The sequence below is a fragment of the Rhinopithecus bieti genome, unplaced genomic scaffold, assembly GCF_001698545.2.
Source record: "Rhinopithecus bieti isolate Rb0 unplaced genomic scaffold, ASM169854v2 scaffold_7049, whole genome shotgun sequence".
NCBI classification, from domain to species: Eukaryota; Metazoa; Chordata; class Mammalia; order Primates; family Cercopithecidae; genus Rhinopithecus; species Rhinopithecus bieti.
In genome coordinates, this window is record NW_016805922.1 from 565,051 (window position 1) to 583,034 (window position 17,984).

General features: G+C 46.7%; 1 protein-coding gene across 4 annotated transcripts in view; it reads left to right on the forward strand.

The window, feature by feature from the left end:
• SRGAP3 (SLIT-ROBO Rho GTPase activating protein 3) overlaps nt 1-17,984 on the forward strand; it is a 270,073-nt gene that overhangs the window by 169,890 nt on the left and 82,199 nt on the right. For all 4 annotated transcript variants that reach the window (XR_001886028.1, XM_017874153.1, XM_017874151.1 and 1 more), the window contains exon 4: nt 4,502-4,564. Coding sequence is in view for 3 of the 4 variants with exons in the window: in XM_017874153.1 (XP_017729642.1) it covers nt 4,502-4,564 (63 nt within the window). In the remaining variant the exon portion in view is untranslated. The remainder of the gene's footprint in view (nt 1-4,501; nt 4,565-17,984) is intronic.

Genomic DNA, 17,984 nt, shown 5'->3' on the forward strand with positions numbered 1-17,984 from the left:
CCTTCCTTCCTTCCTTCCTTCCTTCCTTCCTTCCTTCCTTCTTTCCTTCCTTCCTTCCTTCCTTCCTTCCTTCCTTCCTTCTTTCGCCAGCACTCAGTAGAAAAGCTAAAACTTTTCATTTGACCATAGAAGTCTTTCTCTTCCATCCAGTTAAGTCACATACTCATCTCTGGACTAATAACACATACCAGAATCCACCATCTTGAGTTGAGATAGCCTCCAGCTTCCCTTGAAGAACTCTCCTGGAGGAATGAATTCCTGGGCAAATTCATGGCTCTCTTAGGAAGTAGGAAGGGCAAGAATGGATACTGTGAGCTGGAGGAGGCCAGCTTGCCTGCTATTCAGACAAATAATTGGGCAGTTTGCAGGTAGGACCCAGTAACAGATTGGATTGAGAAGGAGGAATTAAACAAAGTATCAAATAGGATTCCTAGGTATCCAGTGACAAGCCCAGGAAGATACTATCCCATTGACCAAAATCGAAGGGATGGGGGAACAGTTCACCTTTGGATAATTTGAGTTTGAGGGGATGAGGGGACATCTAGACCATACTGTTTTGCAGCAGCTAAGGATACAGGTCTTTGAGCTTGGGCTAAAGGTCTCCAGGGCAGGACAGAGCCCAGGAGAAAGGCCTGGGAGATTATGACATGGCTTCTGGTAACCAAGAAGTGGGAGCTGAAGTCAGGAGCATGTGAGGGAGCCAGCTGCAGCAGGGACCAAGAAGGGAAGGCTGGAGGGAATTCTGAAGACAGGACTCTTCCCAGCAGAACTGCCTCTAGGATGGGGTCCTGCCCATATGCACAGTGACAGCACACAAGGATGTTCACTGCATCAGTGTTTGAGATAATAAGATACTAGAGGCAATGTAAATATCCATCGCTAAGGAGCGGGCTAAATTAATTATGATGTTCCTTGTATATGGAATCCCAAGCAGCTGTGCAAAAAAGGGGCTATAAGAGTTACATGATGGAAAAATCTGTCAGAGGTATCGTTCAGTGAAAAAAGCAAGATGCAAAGGGTGCATGATATGCCCTATTTGTGTTAAGAGAGAACATATGATATGCAAATGTATGCTTGTTTATTCATAGATTATTTCTGCAAAGTATCAGAAGAAATTTTTCATAGCAGTTGCCTCTGGACAAGGAGGAGCTTGGAAGACTTATTCTTTCCCATTTTACCTGCTGGCTGTTAGAATTTCTTTAACCATGTACCTTTATTACCTATGTAAAAAGTTAGATCATAAAAATAAACACATAAGAAATAGGGTCTTGGGTATCAAAGGTGTTGGGAAGTTTGAGGACCATGAGGAGGCCACTGGAGAGTGTCAGAGAATCTGGAGTCAGCAGTGATGGGGAAACATCAGGGGGAGGGGCCACAGGGGAAACTGAGGCACTGATTGTTCACTTGAGAGAATCATGGAGAATAGGAAATGCGGATAGCTAATTGGGTTCATAGAGCACCAGTACAGAAATCACAGGACACTGTTGAAGGTCCCCAGTGAGCTCTGCACAGAAGGTTCTGCACACCCTCTACTGCAGTTTTGCACTGGGTCACCTTTCTTTACCTCTCGAAGCTGGAGGGAGGTCTAAACAGGTCTCTGGAATTGCCTCCAAGGTTTCTGCTGTCTGTTAAGGGGTCTAGCACAAGCAGAGACCACATTCAGAAGGGTGATTCTTGGCAAGCCAGGCCTGGAAGCTGAGAGAAAGGGCTGTGGGGGGTGAGGAGAAGGAGCCTGAGAAGGCATCATTCTGATACTAAGCCTTCATGAGCTACCACTGGGTTCAGAGGCTTCTCACCTCTGCAAGGGTGGGAGGAAGACTGGTCTTTGCCCATCAGCAGCTGGTCCAGCTATGAGGCTGAAGGAGCTGGGAGGGAGAGCAGGAGGCTGCAGCTACTCAGGGAGCCGAGATCATGGCTCCCATTTTCAATACAGAAACTTAACATGATGGTCTGGGCAAACAGGGAGAGTATCTTGGTACTTTTAGGTGGCTATAATGAAATGCCATATACTGGGTGACTTATAAACAACAGAAATGTATTTCTGACAGTGCTAGAGGCTGGGAAATCTAAGAGCAAGGCACTGACAGATTTGATATCTGGTGAGAGATTGCTTCCTGGTTCATAGAGGGCAACCTCTTGCTGTGTCTTCACATGGTGGAAGGGGCAAGGTAGCTCTCTTGGGTCTCTTTAAGGGCATTGTATTAGTCTGTTCTTACATTGCTGTAAAGGAATACCTGAGGCTGGGTAATTTGTAAAGAAAAGAAGTTTAATTGGCTCACAGTTCTACAGGCTGTACAGGAAGCATAGCGCAGGCATCTGTTCCTGGTGAGATCTCAGGAAGCTCCAATCACGGTAGAAGGTGAAGGTGGAGCAGGCATTTCACGTGGCAGGAGTGGGAGCAACAGAGAGAGAGTGGGAGTTGCAGGTGCCACACACTTCAGAATACACCAAGGGGATGGCACTAAGCCATTAATGAGGGATCCACCCCCATGATCCAAACATCTCCCACCAGGCTCTGCCTCCAATGCTGGGAATTCTATTTCAACATAAGATTTGGCAGGGACAGAGGTTCAAACCATATCAGGCACTAATCCCATTCCTGAGGGTTCCACTCTTATGACCTAATCACCTCCCAAAGACATCACCTCCTAATACCATCACATTGGGGGTCAGGATTTCAAAATAGGAATTTTGAGGGGCACACAAACATTCAGATTATAGCAGAGAATATTTACCAAAATCATAATCACAATCATAAATAAAATAACAAAGAATTCTAGACTCTTCAAGTTGCATGGAACCTAGAGATAATTTTCTCATTGTTTTCCGAATTGTGTCCTTAAATATCATGAAAGCCAATTCTGGATTGTGTCCTTAAATATCATGAAAGCCACAGGACTGTGGTCAATGAAACTGCATACTACACCTCCTTCTTAGAAAATCTCCATGCAAGGAAGGACATTAAAGGCACTGAGAAGTCCTGCATTAAGAAAACTTGTCTACCTTTGTTCAACTAGCATTTTTCCCAAATGCATGTAGTCTTAGAAGCGCCTGCCCCACTTTTTTAGCATAGCATATAGCAGTGATCTTCAGACCATGCTTTGGAGAGTATTGTTTTAGTTTAAGCTTTTTATTTGATAGGTGAGGTAGCTAAGGCTCAAAGAGGGAAGTGATTCTCCAAGGCTACACAGCCAGCTGGTAAAACAGTGGAAATGAGAAGCTAAATCTTTTGCCTTGTGCCCCCAAGGCCTTTCTGCCAACCTGTACTGCTCCTGTCCATCACTGGAACAGACACCTTGACAGTGTGGACCTGCCACTGTGTCAGGATCCGGGCAGTGGTAAGATGAGATTAGGCAGACCAGGGGACCAGCATGGGGGAGGGTTGAGCTGAAATTTGAAGTCAAACTAAGGTTAGGGCATCTGTTGTAACCAGTCCTGGAAAGCTAGGAAGGCTATGTCCAAGTGGGTGCCAGCTGCTGATTCTCAGTCAAAGAAGACAATCCTTCAGGAAATGTCTTCTGGAGAGTGGTCCCCAACCTTTTTGGCACCAGGGACCAGTTTTGTGGAAGACAATTTTTCCTTGGATCAGGGTGGGGTGATGGTTTGGCACGATTGAAGCACATTACATTTATTGTGTATTTTATTTCTATATTATTGCATTGTAATATATAATGAAATAATTATGCAACTCACTATGTAATGTAGAATCAGTTTGAGCCCTGAGCTTGTTTTCCTGCAACTACATGGTTTCATCTGGGGGTGATAGGAGACAGAGACAGATCATCCTGCATTAGATTTTCATAAGGAGCATGCAACCTAGATCCCTCACATGCGCGGTTCACAACCGGGTTCAAGAACCTATGAGAATCTAACGCCACCACTGATCTGACAGGAGGTGGAGCTCAGGTGGAAATGCTCTCTTGTCCTCTACTCACCTCCTGCTGTGCAGCCTGGTTCTTAATGGGCCACGGACTGATCTGTGGCCTGAAGGCTGGAGACTCATGTTCTGGAGGACCTGAGATGTTTCCTGGAGGACTTGAGAATTATCATTTACTCTCAAGAGGAATTGGGATGCCACATCATTGTTTCTCAAAGTGTGTTCTGTGGAACCCCACTCTCTAGCCATTCATGAGGATTGTGCAAGAAGCTCAGACCCCGGTTATACCAGCTTAGGACACATAGAATTAAAGAAAAATTCTGTGGGGCTTCCTCACATCTTTAGTATGCTACTGTCACTGGGAGTCACTGTGGTAGGGAAGTGATGTGTAGGGTTCCCCAACTCGTATGACCAGGAAATCCCATCTGCAAGGAACCTCTCTCTGTGGGTTTGTTCCGTGGACATAAATTGAGGAATTTACATGTAGATCAATGAAGTTTATGCTGATTTCTGTCCCCTTCCAACCCCACCTGAAACATTCCTGACCTTTCCCTTTTGAAAAGAGATTGGTAAATGTAGCCATCAAACTTCTCCCCTGCTGACATTTGTTCTTCCATATTCCAGAGCAAGGAGATTGGCCTGCAGATGCACGAGGAGCTCCTGAAGGTGACCAACGAGCTCTACACAGTAAGTTCTGCCCAGGCTCACTGCCGTTTTGGGATTGGGTCTTCTGTCTTCATCACCAGAGCTGGAGGGAGGCAAAACAGAGGTCTGGAATGACCCCGGGCCTTTTTTGCTGTGTTTTATGCTGAGTGACAGTGGGTCATCATGTCAGGATATAATGACTCACAGCCTCATCCCCTGATTCTGTACATCTGGGGTAGGGCCTGGGCTTGTCTAGTTTGTCAAAGTTCATGAGAGATTCAAGTGACCTGCAGCTGTGGATGTGTTACCTGTAAGAACAGAGGGCACAAAGTCAAGGCCATGGGAGTGTGAGTGTGAAGGCTCCTGAAGGTGGGGATGTAGGTTTTGGAGTCAGGCAGCACAGGCTCCAGTGGAGGCCCTTCCTTACCGGCTGCGGGACCATAGGCAGGTGGGCAGTTTGTCTGGGTCTCAGTATTTGCATCTGCAAAATGGAGCACGGCTCCGAGGATCACGTGAGGCTATGGGGTGAGCCTGCCTTGCCATCTCCAAGGCATAATTTCAGAACATCACAGTGTGGTCCACGGCTGACCTTGTTACCTGCTTGGAGTCAGTATCTAACTGTGCTTGAGATGAGTTTTAGAATCCAAGAAGGTGAGTGAATGGGGACACAAACACATGAAGCGATGATGCAGGGAGTTTCAGACTGTGCTTTGGGGAGCCTACGGCTTCCTCGCGAGGAGTGTGGGGACCCCATGGAGAGGTATGGGGAGTGGGGTGGGTAGACCCAGCAGGTAGAGCTCCAGGCCCCTCAACCCTACCCCAATCAGAACAGTGGGGAATGGTTATGTTTTAAATAGATAGGTGCCCTATATAGCATTTCATGAAAAGTATGTTTGTGTGTTGGGGAGAATCTGCTGCTAAAACTGAATTTGAAAATCCCTGGTATGAGGGGAAAGAACAGCAGGCTGTGAGAAGCCCCTTCTGTTCAGTTTTATTATCTTTCTATGTTTATATCCTGTGTGGCCAGCAGGTGGTAAATTCTTCAGAGGCACTGAGAGCCTTTGTGGGAGGACCTGGACCTCAGGTCAGAAAGCCTGCCTCAGATGCCAGCAAGCTACAGAACTCTAGGCAAGGCATTATTTTTCCTGGGCCTCAGTCTCCCAATCAGTAAAATGGGGGTGAGAGTTCTTAGATAAAAGTTGAAACTTTTAATTCTGTGATTCCAAATTAAGGAGTAAAACTTGAGCTGTGGATAGTTTTTACTTGGGTCATTCTTAGGGTAAAGGAAGAATTGCTGCTTGAGAATACATATTGCTTTGCATCAGCTGGTCAGTGGGGGGCAGAACAGCCTATTGGGTTAAGGCACAGATTCTGAAACCAGAGATCTGGGTTCAAATCCAGGTGTTAAGTAGAAATCTAGTACCTGCTTAGTGCACATCCTTGTGAGAATTAAAGGAGATCCTATATGTGATGCATGCTCAGAACAAAGAGAAAAGAAGAGCATTCTGTATCAGAAGTTCTGAGCGTCACTATCATCATCATCACCATCATTGGCTCCTTGATGGCTGTGAAGTAGGCTGTTGTACATACTCACGGTGGGGGGAAGGGTGGCGATAAATAATACAAGCCTGGTAACTGAATGGGATTGTCCTGCTTAGAATTCTGCAGCGAATTTGGCTAGACCAGGTGCTCCCCAGTCTAGGTCCTTTTTATGTTCCTCAGGCTCCACTTTGGGTCACTTTCCTTTACAATGTCAAAACAACTTACCCCCAATGTCCTGGGACCCCCCAGTCATCCCCACCTAGATCTTTAACTTTTGCTGTGACCTCCAGCAGGGCTCCTCTTCTTGGTGCCCTCTATTTACACCAAATACCTTCCCCCTCTGCTGCTTTTCGCCTGCAATCCCTGCTGTCTATACCTACCTGTTAGTGTCACGCTCATTTTTCAAACTCAGACCAAACCCCACCACCTTCAGAATGTTGTTACCTGTCGGCTTCAAGTTCCTATGGCAGATGTACCAAAATCTCTTGTATATTTATTGTCTATATCCCGTCTTCCAACATGTTGGAGTGTGAACTCCCTGGGAGTCAGGTCTTGGCTGAGAAACACTGCATGAAAGGCCCAAAGGCTCCATTTGAACCCAACTGTGTGGCCTTGAGCAAGTCCCTTCACTTGTCAGTTTCACCTGTGACAAACGAGACTGGTCATCTTTCTGTGGTTTGTAGACTAGACAAGGCAAGGTGGTGGTCAGAGATCAGGAGGACAGTGTCATCTCTCTGTGTCCTTCAAGGTCCCAGTGCCCAGCACAGTGGCCTGAATCCAGCAGGTGCTCCATGCACACCTCTCTGTGCTGGCTGCAGGGCAGGATGGCTGGACAGAAATGCCACTGGTATCGGAGACACAGGCCAGGCAGGATGGCTGAGGCCCCAGCAGGATGAGCCATGCCTTGCCATTTCCACAGCAGCCTGGTGAGGGTCACCAGGAGCTAGTGGAGGAGGAAGGGTCCCCAGCATTCTCCTTTGGCTGCACGTAGAAGAGTGGGATCCCTATGGTGCCAGCACACTCCCCGTGAAGATCATTTGTTGACTACACACAGAGTCTTCAGTAGTTACTCAGAAACTCAGTTAAATTCAAGCATTTGGGGCCACATGCTGTGGGCCCAGAGCTGCAGTAGGGCACAGTGGGGGATCATGAACATTTCAGAGTCTGCCTCTGTCACAGTCTTGTACATCCTTGGTGCTTCCAGGGTGCTCGTTGAAGCAAAGGAGGGAGGAGGGAGGGATGAAAAACATGAAAGGAACTGGTCTTACTCCTAAGGAGTTTGGAATCTGGGCAGAGAGATAAGAGTAGTGTGTGATCCACCGGGGCCTGTCAGGGGGTGAGGGACTGGGAGAAGGATAGCATTAGGAGAAATACCTAATGTAAATGATGAGTTGATGGGTGTAGCAAACCAACATGGCACATGTATACCTATGTAACAAACCTGCACATTATGCACATGTACCCTAGAAATTAAAGTATAATAATAATAATTTTAAAAAAGAGTAGTGTGTGAACTGTTGATACAACACAAGTCAGAGCCTAGTATGTGCTGGACACATGGGCTCGCAGGGGAGGTACCTCTGGGCTTGGCTGTGTAACTTGCCCATGAGCTCTGTGGGGCTAGACCATGTTCCCCACAGTGTGCCCAGAGCCCCTGGCCAGCCATGCACACACATAGGAGGAGATGGGTGTGTATTAGTTGAGGGAGATGCACATGTGTGAGAGATGGGTTGAGAGGAGGAGGGAGGGAGGGAGGGAGAACAAGAGGAAAAAAGATTCAGAAAAGTGGGCTACTGTGTTCCAGGGTGAGCTTTGAGCTTGGTGCCTTTGGATGGGTAGGAATTAAAGAAGCAGAGGGAATGAGAGGAAGAGAGAGGGAGTTCTCAACAGGGAAGGCAATGTAGGATCACAGCAGTGCACACTGATCACAGACAGACCTGGGTTTGAATTCCTGCTGTACCACTTACCAACTCGGCCAAGTCAATTAACCTCGTTGACTCTCTTTCTCTTTGTTGCCAAACAGGGATGATCCTAACATCTGTAGCCACTTCATGAGTGCTTAGGATGCATCTCACTCTGTATTAGGTATTGTATATATATTATTTAATTAACACTCTTACATTTTTACAGATAAAGAAATGGAGGCACAGAGAAGTGACTTACTTAAAGCCTTTGTATCAGTTATCAGTTGCTGCATAACAAACTACCTCAAAACTCAGTGACTTAGAACAACCACCATTTTCTGTGCTCATGATTCTGTGGGTCAGTAATTTGGGCAGGGTTCAATTGGGGCCACTCATGTGGTTGCAGTTTTCTGGTCAATTAAAAAAAGAAAAGGAGTCCAAAGTGAGCAAACCCCAATGTGTAAGCACTTTTCAAGCTTCTACTTGTGTCATATTTGCTAATATCCCAATGGCCAAAGCAAGTTACACAGCCAAGCCCAGAGTTCTGGGTTAGAAAAGCAAGCCCCCCTCCCCTTGGAGAGTCACAATGCGAAGGGCCATGCCTGCAGCCATGCCAGTAATGATCACAGTCCTCTTTGCAAACAGTTCACTCCAGCCACCCAGCTGCTGGCGGCACTATGTGTCCCAAATTCATGCTTCATTGCTAGGGATTTCTTTTGAGCACTTTCTAGTTACCATGCCTGGTTATACAAGTCTACAGACCCCTCCTCCCTCAGCCCCAGGGTCATTACCACAGTCACTGAGGAATAAATAATGCAGAGAAAGGATTTTCCAGTAAGCTCCACTTTTTCTCTTCTTGAAGTTCTGTAAGGGAGGTGGTGGTGGTCTGTTCAGGGGGTCCTACGGGTGTAATGATGGTGGAGATAAATGCTAAAGACCACCCATCACTTGCTTTAGAGAAAAGGCTTGTCTCTCTCTGGGGCTAGGAAGGATGCAGAGGAGACTGCAAGGCCGGATATTTTGTTCATTCATTCATTCATTCATTCACTCAACAAGCCTAGTCCTTATCACCCAGTCCTTATCTGCTCAGTCCTTAGCACCTTGAGGCTCCCTCCTCTCTAAAGCATGCTAGCATGGGTGTTTGTGCACACACGTGCACACACACACACATTTGCATACCTGCACGTGCAGTTTGGCATGGACCACACAGTAGCACATATGCACATTCACATGCATGCATGTACATACACATACATGCAAGCATGCACACATATGTATCCCATTCCACTTCTTTTCCCTCGAACTCCCATCAGCCCGACACAATATAGCTTTTGTTCATGTATTGGCCTGGGAGAGAAAAAGGGCAGAGGTGAAGAATGTGGACCAGTATGGCAATCCTTCTAGAAGAGGCAAATCAAAACAAAACAACTCACAAACTATAAACCCCACTGTGTTTTCACTATTTGGCTAAAAATGTGTTCATATTTTCAGTATATCTCTAGATTATGAAATACATGTGTGTCAGTAACTAGTGAACATCCAGCATCCCCCCACCTATCTCTTCCTCTGTGTTCAGTAGCTCTGCTCCAAGCTATGGGGCGGTCTTCCAAGTCCAGGGCTGCAGGAGAGGCCCAGTGACTTTGTTCTTTGCCATGTGGGGAGGGCCTGAGGAGTGTCCATTCGTACCTAGCAGCAGCTGGTCACAGGTAGACCCTAACTGGAGCCATGAATCACTTTACCTTTTACTTGTTCAAGCCTTGATTGATTGTGTGTGGCCTCAGGGATATGACATCAACTCTGGGCCAACAGGCAAGTTTTGGCAAAGGTGTCTCCCTCCTCATGATTGCCCTGAGACATGGGGGTGGTAGAGAGAGCTCAGACTGGGCGCCCAGGAGCCCAAGTTCTGGTCCCAGCTCCACGCTGGGCTCACTGCTTGTCTTTCTAGGATGACATTCAGGTACAGCCCCACAGCTTCATCCTATGATGGGCCCTTTGTCATTTACTGAATATATTTCTTTAAGTTGACCTCCCCTCCCTTTTTAAGCTCCCCCAGTGTTACGTAATTAGTGGAAAGCAGCCCTGTGTGCTGGAAGAGCACAGGTTTTAGAGTCAGCTGGGCCTGACTTGAAGGCCCTGCCACACAAACCCTCTGAGCCCAGTCCCTCCCTGGAACATGGGGTTGCTGCCAGTTCATTTGTCTGGATTATTCTGGGGAGAGTGATTGGCATGGAGTATAGCCCAGTGCCTAGCAAACCTGAGTCCTGAGTCATTGTGTCTTTTATGAAAAAATGAGGCATAAATATTTTTCCTACATAGTTCGGAATCTTTCTTCTCCATTCCCCATCTCCACTGGGCCAGCCACAGCCCTAAGAATGTTTTGCTGGAAAACGTGAAACCACCTCCTCCTTCATTTCCCATCCTCCAGGCCTGCTGTCTGTGATGCTGGCTCCATACTTGAACTGGACGACTTTCCTTTTTAAAAAATTGTTTAATATTTAAATTTAGAAGTAGAAGGTACATACACTTGTTTAAAAAATAAATAAGACAGTAATTAAACAATAAAAGAAGGTACACAGGAAGAAGCGTGTCTCTTGACTCTTCCTGCATCTCCATATAACCTCAGTTACTAGGTTACTAGTGTCCAGTTTAGCCATGTCTTCTTCCAGAGATCCTTTATCCGTCAATCAGCACACACATTTGGGCATATCCCACACATTCCTGTTTTATGCAAGTGGTGACAACTGTACTTATTATTCTGCATCTTGCTTTGCTTTTGTAGGTATATTTTGGAGATTGTTTCATCTCATGAATAACTAGAGCCTCCAATCATGTACAGTGCTTATTGAAGGCCAGGGGCTGGTCTAAATGCTTTACATGTACTGATCCATTTCATCCTCATCATAACCCTTTGAGGTAGGTGGCATTACAACCTCTTCTGTTCTGCTTAGGACCAGTTCCATCCCTGGATGACACTGTGCACGCACCCAGAAAATTAGCGAGGCATGTTAGCAGGTACCTATAGTCCCAGCTACCTGGGAGGCTGAGGTGGGAGGATTACCTGAGCCTGGGAGGTAAAGCCTGCAGTGAGCTGTGATTCCACCACTGCACTCCAGCCTGGGGGACAGAGCGAGACCCCATCTTAAAAAAATTAAAATTTAAAGTTAAAAAATAAACTACGAACCTGCATTTATTGTGGAAGGAAATGGTACTTCACATTAGCAGATGAAACACGGTTTGGTATAAATAGAAGCGTTCTGTTAGTTAAGTGAAAATCAAGCAGTGTTGTGCATTCAAGCTTGTGCCTGCCAGAGTGGCAGGCGAGAAGCTCTGAAGATGTGTGGGCACCGACTGGTTTTTCCTCCTGATGTAATCAGAAGGATCCTCAGAGAGCTGAAAGGGGTTAATGAAAGTAAAGTAAACAGTGCAAGAAGGTACGCAGAGAGAAGCATATCTCCTGATTCTTCCTCCATCCCCATATCACCTCGGTTGCTATGTTGCTAGTGTCCAGTTTGGCAGTGTTTCCTTCCCATGACACCGAAAGTCACCTTGCTAACACAAGTGGAAACACTGACCCAGTGCCAGATAGTGGGGCTCTGGCACTCGGTTTACGCCGTCTGTGGAAGGAAGGTGTGGAGTTTGAGGAATACTGAGGTTCCTGCCAGGCTTTGATCTTCATGCCACTGTGCCCTGGAAGGGAGACCAGGGTCCTGGCTCAGACTCAGGGCAAGGCAGCTCTTCGGGGCTGTCACAGCCTGCCAGCCAGGCTGTGTGCACAGTGTCATCCAGGGATGGAACTGGTCCTAAGCAGAACGGAAGAGATTTCCCTCTAGGTAGCCTTACCCTCTCTTTCTGCTGTCCTGCCCAGACACCCACTCACTAAGAATACATGTATGGATCATCAGCGTATCCAGACCATGAGATGTGGCTGTACACTATGATAGGTGTCTTAGTGGGGATACGACAATGTGAGGGAACTTGGAAGAGGGGGTGATGAAATCTACTGAGCATCAGGAAGGCTCCAGAGAAGAGATGGTATCTGATCAACAGTCGACAGTTCCTGGGTGCAGAGAGGGGCAGAAGGAGCAGCACTTAGAGTGGTGAGAAGCAGCACCTGGGATGTGGGAGGGAGCCTCTGCCCAGTCAGCACTGCTCCTGTGTCACTGCACTGAGCCTGGCTGGTTGGGATCAGGACTGATATGGGTAGTTGGGGAGGCTCAAAGGGAAGGAATTCTGCCTTTTAGGATTCATTTAGTGGCAAGGGACTGGAATCTGGTGCAAACTGGCTTAGATAACAATGACACTCTATTGAATCACATGAACATGTCGCTTAAGTCTAGCTGGATCCAGGGGCTCACACACTGATTTGTCTGTCTCACCAATACAGCATGTACTCTGTGAGACCAGAGACCCCATCTGTCTTCTATACTGTATTTTGACTGTAGTACATTTGGTATAGTACCTGACACATAAATAAATATTTAATAATTGAAGGTGTAGCTGTTCTCCCCACCAATATACTCACTAGATCAAAGGCAGTAGAACTATGCCTCCCCCATCTTACCCCTTTCCCTCCTTCCCTCTCTTCCTACCTTCCTTCCCCACTCTTTCCAATCCATCCATCTATCCATCCATCCATCCATCCATCCATCCATCCATCCATCCATCTATCCATCCATCCATCCATCCATCCATCCTCCATCCATCATCCATCCATCCATCCATCCATCCATCCATCCATCCATCCATCCATTCATCCATCCATTTATCCACCTTTGGGAATCAGTCCTTCTCCCATTTCTGGTTTGTTTTCCTCTACGTGGACTTCATGATCTGGCAGGCTTCTCCCATGTGGTGACAAAGATGGTCCCTAGTACTACAAATTCTCCTCCCATTAGCCTCTCCCCATCCTCCAGTGGAAAGAGAATACTCCCTTCCCAGTGTTTCCAGCGAAGCCCCAGGGTAGCATCTAATGGCCTAGCTGAGCTTCCTATAGTCAGATGAACATAAGTTTATGGATTGGCCAGGCCAGGGTCTCATGGCCACCCCAGGATTGCAGGGTGATGTCAGCTTCCCATGAACCACATGTACTGAGAATAGTGGAGGGGAATTTGGGGGATTTCCTCAAAATAAAATTAGGGGGGCTGTTCCCAAAGAAGGAAGACTGGATGAGTCTGGGCAGAGAAAACAACAGATGTCCACTGAGGGGAGTCCCTGGGGAGGATGAGGAAGTGGTTCCATTGGCTGGTGCTGAGACATACCTGGTGTTCCTCCAGCTATCAGCTGCTCCTCAGTCCTGTTTGCCTCCTGCTCCCCTGGGCTAATGCTCACTCTGCTCCCTTTGCCTGGGACACTCCACCCCCACCCCAAGCCCTGCTCACCCATCTAACAGCTACTCTTCCTGCGGTGTTCAATTTAGATGTCACTTCCTCCAGGAAACCTTCCTATAGTGCCTAGGACTCCCTTCATCATTGCACTTATCACACCGTGTGAGCATCACTTGTACAATTGCCTGTATCTCTACTACAGTGTGGATCCTATGAGGGTGGCGACCTGCATGTCTTCCACACTGTAGTTTTGCCTAGCGTAGTACCTGGCACATAATGAACTGCTCAATAAATGTTTAATGATTGATGGTACAGCTATCTCCCTACTTCCAATTATGCTCAGCAGAACAAAGGCAATAGAACTCTACCTCCCTCATTTTACCCTCCCTCCCTGCCTTCTTCTCTTCCTTTCTCCCTTTCATCCACTCTCCCTTCTATCTACCCATCCCTGCATTTATTCACCCACCCACCCATCTGTTCATTTGTCCATCCATCCATCTACCCATCCATTCAGCCATAATCATTGATCCATTGATCTTTTGATCTGTTGATCCAGCCAGTCCAGCCAAAGAGTCTTTCATTCATGCAAATATATATTGATACTTGCTGGGTAACAGGCTCTGCTCTGGTACAGAGAATACTATCATGAACAAGATCCTGGCCTCAGGACTTTGCTTCTCTTTTCCTTCAAGGAGATCTTGGTCATGCACTAGCCTAGGGTTTCACCCATACACAAATGCTGGAAGCAGAGAGCCACTCTGCCCAGGGACAGCCCTGTCTGCAGGGTGGAAGAAGCACACAGGGACTGCAACATTGAGAAGCTGTTTTCTAACAACTGATCCTTATCCTGCCCCAGGTGTCCCTTTATGGATGCTGTTAACTTCCAGATTCTGTTTGCCTTCTTTTGCATTTAAATGAGGGGCTGAAAGATGGTGCAGATAAAACTTTGCTGTTTTCAGAATCTGAGGATCAGGGAAGAGGCAAAAGGCAATGTGTGGAAAGCAAAAAGCAGTGTGATTACCAGAAGAGACAATGCTTAGCGGGCAGCAGACCCGGCCTGCAGTTCCAGCTCTGCCTGGCTTTTTGTGTGACTTTGGACAGCACTCTTGCTCTTTTCTTTTCTTTTTCTTTCTTTTCTTTTCTTTGTTTTCTTTTTGTGATGGAGTCTCGCTGTGTCGCTCAGGCTGGAGTTCAGTGGCACAATCTCGGTTCACTGTAACCTCTGCCTCCCAGGTTCAAGCGATTCTCCTGCCTCAGCCTCCTGAGTAGCTAGGAGTACAGGCGCCCACCACCACGCCCAGCTAATTTTTGTATCTTTTTAGTAGAGATGGGGTTTCACTGTGTTGGCCAGGCTGGTCCCAAACTCCTAACCTCGTGGTCCGCCCGTCTTGGCCTCCCAAAGTGCTGGGATTACAGGTGTGAGCCACCACGCTCGGCTCACTCTTGCTATTTCTGAGCCTCCATTTCCTTAAGTGAGGGGCTAGGACACCAAGAGTTATGGAGGACCTTTTGGCCCTTACATTCTGAGAACACATGCAACTGAACTGGGTCCAAGAATAGTGGTCTTAAGTGACACGTCCCTACGAGGTCCTTCCCTAGACTCCCTGAATAGGGTCTGGAGGGCTGGAAAGTGAACCCATTACCTGGCATCAAGCGGATGGGTACCTCTGAGGGGCCCTTCAGACATCCCCAGTTCGGTGATTTGGCCTCAGCTGAGCTCCTGCATCTGCCTCTGTCCCTTCCCAGCCCCAGGCACACTGCTGCTAGCAGTTGGTCACTTGATAATTTGCAGTTGACAGAGCACTTTCCCCATCTACCCCCTTCTGATCTTCACCAGGTGGGCACGGAAAGGACACGCCTCTCCACAGCCACCCAGCAAGTAGTGGGAAGGCTGAGTCTCAAAACCAAGTCTCCCTAATTCCAGTGGGCTGGGGGAGCCTTTTACCCCTGTTTTACAGTTGAGAAAGGGGTATGGGGAAGCAAAACAACCATGTGTTCAGTAGGCCCAGGCTGTGGGGTCAGCCACCTTGGCTTTGAACCCTGACTTCACTTACCAGCTTTTCACCTGGAGAAACTTACTGACCTATTCTGGGCCATGGTTTTCTCATCTGTAAAGCAGGGATCATAGGTTGCCTATCTCATAGGGGTTTTGTGAGAAGTAAATGAGTTAATACAGGTAAAGTGCATACAGCAAGGCCTGGCATGTAGTAAGTGCTCAATAGATGTTAGCTGCTATCGTTGTTGTTACTGTCATCACACTGCCTCCCAGGATTGGGGAAAGGACTCATTGAAATGCTCCTTCATTAGAAGGGCTCCTAGAAAGAGGTTTGCAAACTTTGAAGTAATAGATAAGGTTAAATATTATTTAATGCATCCTGGACTGGCAATATTGAGCTAACTGTTCTAATCTATTGAGCTAAGGACCATTCATGCTGAAGCCCATGTATCAGGTAATTAAATAAAAACATCTAGAGGATTCTGGGTACAAATAGAATCCTTTCAGAGAAACCTCCAGGTGAACTTTGGTGGCAGCTGTCTGTCATAAGTGACCCTGGGTGGTGGAGTTCACTGTTATTCTTGGAATCAGGAATCAAGTAGATCACAGGGAGTTTGGCCCCAGGGTGCTTGGGTTATCTTCTCCAAGCATGGGATTTTTGGAATGAAGTTTAGAGGCTATCCTGGGAAGTTTGGCCTGTCGGAGCGCAGGAAGACTACTCTGTGGCTCAAGAAGAGTAGAAAATGATGTAAAGGGAGAGAAAATAAAAAAAGAAAACTAGGCAAAGGATATGTGCGAATTGAGAACACCCAGCTGGGCTGCTGACCTTGAGTGAGTGGATGGATGCATGGTGATTGGACAGGAAGATCTAGCTGTAAATAGAAAGGCTGTCTTTTCCCCTGAACTACCCAGCGCAGATGACAGATTCGTGGTGAGGCAGGCAGACTTAGAAGCCAAAATAGAAAAAGGAGATGTAGCAGGAATCATTGAACGCAGACAGGGATGGGATCCAGACATGAAAAACACCAGCAATATGGTGGTGAGGCAAAGAAACCAGGGTTGTCTGTGGATGTGGAGGGACATGTCGAAGGGGAAAGGTGGGGTCCTGGAGACAGCTGCAACATGTGTTCCCACCCTTTAGCCACACCTGTTTTATATTATTTTATTTCTTCTTTGCATTCTATCCGTTTTTGCTCATTTGTAATCTCCCTAAAACTCCTAGAAACCCCCTTCCTGCTGATTTCATCCTCTCCGTATGCCAGTTCCACCAAGACCATATCCAAATGACTCAATGGACTCATTTATTTTATTTTTATTTTAAGTTCCAGGATACACGTGCAGGACACGCAGGTTTGTTACACGGGTAAATGTGTGCCATGGTGGCTTGCTGCACCTGTCGGTCCATCACCTACATGCATTAGCTATTTATTCTGATGCTCTTCCTGCTGCCGCCGCCCCTGACAGGCCCCAGTGTCCTTTTAACCAAGGCATGAAGATCATCAAAATAGGTACCTGCTTTGATTATCTGCAAGTCTGCAGTCACCCCTTTTGGCCACTAGATGTCGAGAACGCATCAATATGGCACATTTTCTGGTCCGTTGAGTTATTTGGATGTGATCTTGGTGGAACTGGCATACAGAGAGGATGAAATCAGCAAGAAGGGGATTTTTAGGAGTCTTAGAGAGATTGCAAATGAGCAAAAATGGATGGAATGCAGAGAAGCAATCTTTCCACCAAGACCCACGAAGAAAAGTTGACTGCATTTTAAATCCATGTATTGTTTTACAAGTTTGGGAGATTTTTAGGATAAAGGAAGAAGGGAGAAACATGGCATAAAAAAAAAAATATATNCTGCTTGTGAGCACTAAATGAGTCGGTTTCTGTCAAGTGCTGAGAACAATACCTTCTACATAGTAAGAGCCATGGAGGTATCTATCAGGTGCTACCACCACCATCATCATCATCATCATTATCATCCCTGATTTGGGCTCAGGGTTTAAGAACCTTAAACATGCTCACCTGGAAATGCTTGCAAGCTCTGGAGAACATTAACTAATGTAAAATATATATATATATATATATATATATATATATATTTTACATTAGTTAATGTTCTCCAGAGCTTGCAAGCATTTCCAGGTGAGCATGTTTAAGGTTCTTAAACCCTGAGCCCAAATCAGGGATGATAATGATGATGATGATGATGGTGGTGGTAGCACCTGATAGATACCTCCATGGCTCTTACTATGTAGAAGGTATTGTTCTCAGCACTTGACAGAAACCGACTCATTTAGTGCTCACAAGCAGCCTAGGAAGTAAGTGCTATTATTATCCGTGTTTTACTTATGAGGAAGCAGAGGTCAGAGAGGTTGTGTGACTTGTCCAAGGTCACACAGCTGGCGAGTGGGAGCATCAGGATTCAACCCAGACACTTGTCCATATTCTTACCTTCTATGATCTGCAATAGATGTTGCCATATTGACTCCTGGGCTGTGGCAAAGGGAACTTTCTGGGCAATGAATCAGTGCTGTGATTTAATGATAAAAGTCACAGAGGCTGGGTACAGTGGCTCACACCTGTAATCCTAGCACTTTGGGAGGCTGAGGCGGTGGATCACCGGAGATCAGGAGCTCAAGACCAGCCTGACAAACATGGTGAAACCCCATCTCTACTAAAATATAAAAATTAGCCAGGTG